The 7,452-nt window shown below is 50.1% G+C and overlaps 1 protein-coding gene across 1 annotated transcript in view; it reads left to right on the forward strand.

The window, feature by feature from the left end:
- Positions 1 to 5,614, forward strand: part of FKBP15 (FKBP prolyl isomerase family member 15) — a 57,198-nt gene extending 51,584 nt beyond the window's left edge. Inside the window, exons 25-28 of the mRNA XM_005902485.3 lie at positions 215 to 322; positions 687 to 1,330; positions 2,372 to 2,468; positions 4,975 to 5,614. Of these exons, the coding sequence (XP_005902547.2) occupies positions 215 to 322; positions 687 to 1,330; positions 2,372 to 2,468; positions 4,975 to 5,052 (927 nt within the window). The 3' untranslated portion in view covers positions 5,053 to 5,614. The remainder of the gene's footprint in view (positions 1 to 214; positions 323 to 686; positions 1,331 to 2,371; positions 2,469 to 4,974) is intronic.
- The last annotated feature ends 1,838 nt before the right edge of the window (positions 5,615 to 7,452 follow it).

A 7,452-nucleotide genomic window follows, 5' to 3' on the forward strand; every position in this document is an offset into this window, starting at 1 on the left:
TAATTTATTTGGCCGAGCTGAGTCTTTGTTGTGGCATGTGGTATCTCGTTCCCTGACCAGGAAGGGAACCCGAGCCCCCTGTGTTGGGAGCCCAGTCCCAGCTACTGGACCACCGGAGCGAAGCCCCTCTCTGGAATCTACATGCATCCCTCAGTCGCTTGACTTTGGCAGCATGCATTTTGATCTTGTTTCTCTCTCCTCGCGTGGTTGTCAGGTCAAGAAGATAATGAACCAGGTGTTTCAGTCCTTGCGGGGAGAGTTCGAGCTGGAGGAGTCTTACAGTGGCAGGACCGTTCTGGGGACCATCATGAATACCATCAAGGTACAGCCGGCTGTTGTTTGTGTCATTGAGATGGGTATCTCCTTGCTTAAGTGCTGTCCAGAGGATCCAGAGTGAAAAGTTATTCAGGATTGTTGATGAGATGGGTATCTCCTTGCTTAAGTGCTGTCCAGAGGATCCGGAGTGAAAAGTTATTCAGGATTGTTGATCAGTAACTAGGATGTCTGTACAGATACGGGCAGCCTCTTTTGAGAGGAAGAAACAAAGGTATTTGTACTGAAAAATAACAAACAGAATAACAGAGTTACTTGAACTCAACGACCAATTGTGTTAATAGAGACTGAAGAACTAGGAGTGCCTCCGTTTCTGGTTAGTGATCCTCTCCTCCTTCTTGGCTTTTGAACAGATGGTGACCCTTCGGCTGTTAAACCAACATGAGCAAGAGAAAGGAGAGAGCAGCAATGAAGAGGAAGAGGAAGAAGATGAGGCGCAAGCTCGGAGCCCTTCGGGACAGTCTCAGGCACCCTTGGACAGGGGGAGCCAGGGGCCCCCTGCAGTGCTGTCGGAGTGGGTGGTCCAGGAAGATGCCCCGCTGTCTCCTCAGGGCTGTCCCACTCCCCAGGATGACGCACAGAGAAGGGAAGGGGAGCCCTCAGAAATAGAGGCAAGCTTAGAGATAAAAGAACGTTCGATCTCTTCCGAAGTGGCTTGCCTCCCCTCCCAAAGAGCTCTGGGGCCCCCAACTTCAATTCCCCCCAGGCCTCCAGGCCCCGTAGCTGTGGACTCTGAGGGCGAGGAAGCACTGGGAGACGCTCATGTCAGGGAGGAAGAAAGCTCCACAAGACTGTCCCCGACCTCAGACCCTGAGAAGGTGGACCCACTGGCCGTGGGGCCTGAAAGTCCAGGAGGAGAGCCTCAGCCTCCAGAGCTCCAGGAAGACAGGGATGTCACAAGCTCGGCTGCTCCCTCCCAGAAACCGTGCGGCCCAGAGGCAGCTCCGGCAGCCATGGGAGCAGCACCTGGATCTGAACAGTGTTCTCAGCATCCCAGGTGTGTCCCCTGAGCAGTTTGAGAAGCAGGCGGCTGTCTGTGGAGGTTGTCTCCAGTTTTTCCAGGGCAGGTGATTCATCCTCAGAGACTGGCTGGCTGGCTGAATCACTCATTCATTCACGTATTTACTCGGTACCTGCCATGTAATCTGTGGAAGTGTGGGAGGCAAGGTGGAGTTGGTTTTTGACTTGAAGAGCTTACAGTCTATTAGGGAAGGCAAACAAGTGCTTATACAGTTGACCTTGAACAACACAGGAGTTAAGGGTGCTGACCCTGTGTGTGTAACTTTACAGTTGGCTCATCTCCAGATTCAAGTGGGGTCACAAAAAGTCAGACACGATTTAGCGACTGGACACCCCCATACTCACCCAACTGCAAATCGTGTTTATTGAAAAAAGTCTAGGTATCAGTGGACCTACATGGTTCAAACCTGTGTTCATCAGGAGTCAACTGTATGTTGTAAATGCATGATAAACGCTTTCTAAAAAAAGAAGGAAAGAATCAAGGTTATAATGGAGAATAAAGGGGCACTTATTCTACTTTAGGTAGGGGGACTAGGGAAGGATTCCGAGAAGGTGACGTGTAAACTGAGACCTGAAGGATGGATAGGAGCCTTCTATGCCAAGAGTGGGCAGGAGCGTTTGCAGAAAGCAAGGCCAGCACACACAAGGCCCTGCGGTGGGGGTGCGTGACGCAGTCCAGGAAGAAGGCACAGTGGGTGGGAGAACAGTGGTGTTATGCCAAGGTTGGAGAACTCGGTAGGAGCCAAGTCATGTGAGATTTTGTTGTCACTGTTAGAAGTTTGGACTTTAAGTGCAGTGAGCAGCTTTTAAGGGGATTTGACTGATTTACTGGCTTTAAAAGATTGCTCTGGCTGTAGGTTATGGAGGGAGTCAAGAGTGCTGGGGGTGAGTGTGGAGAAGTGGGGGGATTCCTGGGCAGTCACTGCAGCTGTTGGATATTTAGCCCAGAGCCTGTGGGCACTGTGGCCTGGGGCAGGAACATTTTCCTATGACTTGATTTTCCTGATTTTTCTTTCAGCCTCTCTGAGGATGAAGAGGATGAACTGTTTAAAGGGGCATCTCTGAAAATTCCGAAGCCCAAAGCACAGGCTGAGGAGGAGGATGAAGACGAAGTGGTAAGGAACTCCCAGGCCCTGCCAAGTCCTCATGCCGCCCCCTGGGGGCCCCTCCCCGCTGGCTGTGAGAAGAGGAAGGGGGTCTGCTGGTGGCCCACCCCCTGGGCTCTGTGTTCAGGGCCCTGCGCGAGCAGGCTTGGGTCTGGGAGGGAGCGGTTCTGTAAGCCTGGTGGGGATGGGCAGATACCACTCTATTCTTGAAAAAGGATCACAGTCTCCACTCATGCAGCAGTAATTTCTACTTGAAGAAAGTTGGGCTGCTTAGTCCCATATTAGAATGCTAAAGCCTCAGGTTTCCGGACCTCAACTCGGCTAAGGTGTTTTATTTTAGAATTGGAAGGGACTTTGAAGATCTTCTTGTCTAGCATCTGTATTCATAGACAGACTGAGGTTCAGAAGGATGATTTACCTAAAGCCACAGAGTGAGTTAATGGTATAGCTAGGACTCAAACCCCAGGCTCCTACTCAGACCACCTGTTTCTAAGCATTTTCTGCTTCATCAGCCTGCTTTCCAACCTGCTGCCTTGTTTTGTTATCACAATATCCCTGGGCAGAGAATGGGTTAAGTACTGATAGTGTAGGGCTTCCCTGGTGGCTCAGTGACAAAGAATCCACCTGCCAGTACAGGAGACACAGGGTACACGGGTTCGGTCCCTGGGTTGGGAAGATTCCCCTGGAGTGGGAAATGGCAACCCACTCCAGTAATTTTGCCTGGGAAATCCCTGGCAGGCCACAGTCAGTGGGGTCTCAAAGAGTCAGACACAACTTAGTGAGTAAAACAACAGCAACAACGCTGATAGGGCAGCCCCACTTTACAGAGCTCCAGAGTTAAGGCCAGAAAGGTGATCTGCTGATTAAGCCTGGATCAGAACCCCGTTTCTCACATTCGTGGTCCCCGTTGTGCTAAGTTACAAGCATTCTTGGCTCTGTCTAGGACGTTTGACTGTTGTGATAATTTCACTAGCGTAAAATGTGGGTGGAGAACACAGATCAGAGTCAGGCTCAGTCCATCCCAGGAACAGAAATATGAGGTGAATGGGGGCAGATTTTCTCCCCTTTTGTATCCACCAAAATGGATTCTGCCTTTTTCCAAGACCTTGGGAAAACGGCTGTGGCAGAGCTGGGATCCAGCTCCTATGGACCAGAACCCTTCTCTCTTGCCTATGTTCCCCGGGAAAGCGCACTGGTTCCTCTATTGGCCTTTCTTCCCAAGAATTACATTTTCATTTGAGAGTTCTGAATATGAACAAAAAGCCAATTGAGTATCTCAAGTGACTGTCCTATATATGGATGGAGTTTTCTGACTTTAGCAGAACATTATTGGTGTTAATACTAATATCATCAAGTTAATGTCTGTTTTTTGGGTACTCTGAAAACTATAGACATTTAATCTTCTGCCAGTTCAGTGAAATGTAGGCACTTTTATTCCATTTTGTAGAAAGAAGGCCACGGCTCTGGAACATTAAATGGCTGATCCAAGGTTCTGTAGTGGTACATGCACACCAGAACCTCAGCTGGAACAAAACAGAAGCAGTGAGCCACATTTTAAGATCGCATACCATCAGAGTTTCGAGATCACTTAACTGATGCCCAGGGAGAGGTTCGAGGTCTGTTAGTTGGGGGTGGAGATGGAATTAGCCCAGGGACCTCTGACCACATCACACCGCCTTCCTTTGGCTGGCCCTGGGAAGTCCGATCCCGGGCCAGAGTAGTTCACCAGAGCAGAAGGTACCTTACTTAGTAGAGAACACTCGGGAGTGCCTGTCTCTAGCGTCAGTCCCAGCAACCCATAGGATTGTCCCTGCCAGTCTAGAGGGAAAAGGCCAGAGGCTCAAGTCACGAAAAGTGGGGAGAGTTTCCTCTGGCTCGTTAATCCCCCTTATCCTCCTGCCTGATGGGAGGGAGGGAGGGAGGTGCCAGTGATACCAGGGATATGAGCCTACATTCCTGGGTTTTCCTCATCTTGGGATTCTCCACTTGGTAGGGCGGCCAAGACTTTAAATTCGACTCTCTCTCAAATGGTGGGCCCACGTCCAGAGCCAGGCAGGCTACCTCAGGCCACAACAGCGTTTTTTCAAATGTGACTGTACTCTTCTCAGCTTCCTTCTTCCTGTGTTCTCTGCCCTGAGGGCGGCTCTGCTTCTCTGTTTCCTTATCCTGCTCCCCCTTCCTTTTCCCACACAAAATGTGTAAGTTACCACATGCAAGAAAACCTGTCCAATCAATACATGTGTTTCTCAAATAAATGACAAAACGAGCCAAACGAAGTTGGTCTTCTTGTCTCCATGTTGAAAGATTGCCTCCCTTCTCTGACTGCTTGTCTCAGCTTTTCCGGAAGCCTGGGGTTTGCTGGCCTCAGGGTTCGTCCCTTCAGTTAAACCCTCACCAGCAGTCTCCTTTCCAGCCTGGAGCCGGGAAAGATGCTGGTCACTTCATCTTGCACAGGCGGGAAGTCCATCTGGTGCAGGGACAAGTGAGGACTGACTACTCTTTCCTGTCTTGTCAGAGCATGAAGGGACGCCCGCCCCCAACACCCCTTTTTGGAGATGATGACGATGATGATGACATTGACTGGCTGGGATGAAGACCCAGGAAACCGGTGCAAAGGTTTCTCTACCAACCCTTCCCTAGGCGTGATTTTGCACAGCCAGCGCTGGCTTTAGACAAGCCACGGGGTGAGGTGAAGGTGAGCACGCTGAGGACAGTAGTTCAGATGCCTGAGCTGGCCCACCTCCGAGCCCCCGCCTGACCTGGTGAAGCAGCGTGGGACCCTGTCTTCAGAACACTGGGGTTGGCAGCAGCCCGCCCTGGTCCTGCCTCAGAGTCCCCCATGGAGAAAGGGCTGGGGGGCTCCCCTCCAGCGAGTCCCTGTGAAAGTCGTGCCCTCTCCCAAGCTTTTTATTCTCTGAACTCCCAGACTGACCTGCCTCGCAGTGCTCAACTGTGTCCCAGCGCCAGTACTGTCCCCTGTGGTGAGGTCTCCCTGGTAGAGCTGGTAGAGGGTAAAGTACCCCATCTAAACCCAGTTAACAGCCTTGCCTGCAGTCCTGGGACGTATATCTTTTCTCTGCCTTAAATCTGATATAAGAGGTCAATGAATATTTGAAATTAACAGAACAAAAATAAATGTCTGCAATGAAACCTGACTCAAGCTTTTGGGGTGAAATCGAATCTGGTTCCAAGAGCAGTCTGTGCCCTCTGGGAATGTGAGGGTAGGGGCTGTAACAGATCTAGGTTGGTTAACATGTGTGAAAGCACTGTGACACGCTTCCTTTGTACTTAACCGTGGAACTGTTAGGCTTTCCGAGCACTGTCCCACTGTGCTTTCGGGCTCAGGGCTCAGGGTTAGGACCAGTCCCGTCGCCCACTGACTCCTGCAGGTCCTACACCCTAGGGAGCCAGGCAGAGAAGGTGGGGAGGGTCCCTGTGTCGCCATCCCTAGGGAGCCCGGCAGAGAAGATGGGGAGGGTCCCTGTGTCGCCATCCCTAGGGAGCCCGGCAGAGAAGATGGGGAGGGTCCCTGTGTCGCCATCCATCATGGATGACACCTGAGAGACTGAGTCTTTACTTGAAGAGCAGCTTCCATTTCCTCTGATTTCAGGCCCAGTACTAATGCAGGGAACAGTAGTGAGAAAATATTCACGGTCATTTTACTTATTTCAGCATTTTCCAAAGACCATGTAAGCAGTCTTTTAAAAGTAGAATAACTTTAATAAAAATGTTCCCTGATTTTAAATGTTTATAAGATAGGAACCCAGATTCCACTCCATCTCACCTGCCAATCAGACATATCCTTTTTGATGATAGCTTTGAGCCTGTCTCCATCTGTGGGCCTGGGAGGCCTAAGAACTACCATTTACTAAACTCTGTTGTTTAACAAGTAGGCGCTGTTGTGGGGCACTTTACCCAGACTGTCTCATCTCCAGCGGCCCTCACAGAAGATATTTATCCTCCTTTTATAGAGGAGATTGAGGCTTAGAGAGGTAAAGTCACCCGTCCAACCTTACATAGCTAGGAAGCGACAGAACGGGGGTGCAGATCCTGGCCGTGGGATTCTGAAGCCAGGGGTCTCGGCCAGCCCAGCAGCATTTGTCCTGGGTTGAGGGAGGAGGGCAGTGTTGTATGTCAGAAATACAGGCTCCTGGGCCCCACCCCAGGTCCCCTGAAACAGAATTTCCGTCCTGTTAGGGTGAAATACACACAGCATAGACTTTTCAGTCTCCACTGTCTGCATTCACACCCTTGTTCCACTGGGTGCCGTGTGGCCGAAGCCAGTTACTGCCTCAGCCACAACCCTCATGCCAGGGAGCCTGACCACTTATTAGCTGGGTGACTGTATTTAGCTGCCTTAGCTTCCTCATCTGCAAGACAAGGGCAGAAATACTTTTGTGGGAATTAAATGAGTTAATACTGTAAAGTGCTTAGAACACTGCCTGTCTGGCACATAATAAGTATTATATAGGTGTTTGTTAAAAACAAAAATTCGAGTAGAGAAAATACCACCTTTTGTGGCTTGACTCTGAGGACCGTTGAAATGCCTACTTAACCTGGCCATATAATCCATTTCTCCAGACAGTAGACTTTTTAAAAAGTCCTCCATGCTGTGAAAGCCTCAACTGTATTTAAAGAGACCATCAAACAAAAGAGGCTGCTGATCACCTATGGAGATGATCTCAGCAGTGCCTCAGGGCAGGGGAGGGGCCTTAGCTGGACAGAGAAGTGGATGCCTGACCGTCCAACTCCAAGACAGCAAATCTTAACACCTGTTGTGACACTGAGCAGCTTTCCAGCTCCGTGCTTCTTGTGGGGAGAACACACGGATCAGTACTGAAGGCGTCACGTCCTATACTTTCTGTTTGAGCTCTTTCTTATTGTAACTTTTAAAAAGTGGCTTTGGTATGTTTTTGCTTCTGCCCTCAGGGAGAGAAGGTGCTAATAATGGTGCTGACTATGGGTGTTTAGAGTCCATGTGACAGTTCTTTTT

The sequence above is a fragment of the Bos mutus genome, chromosome 8, assembly GCF_027580195.1.
Source record: "Bos mutus isolate GX-2022 chromosome 8, NWIPB_WYAK_1.1, whole genome shotgun sequence".
Lineage (NCBI taxonomy): Eukaryota > Metazoa > Chordata > Mammalia > Artiodactyla > Bovidae > Bos > Bos mutus.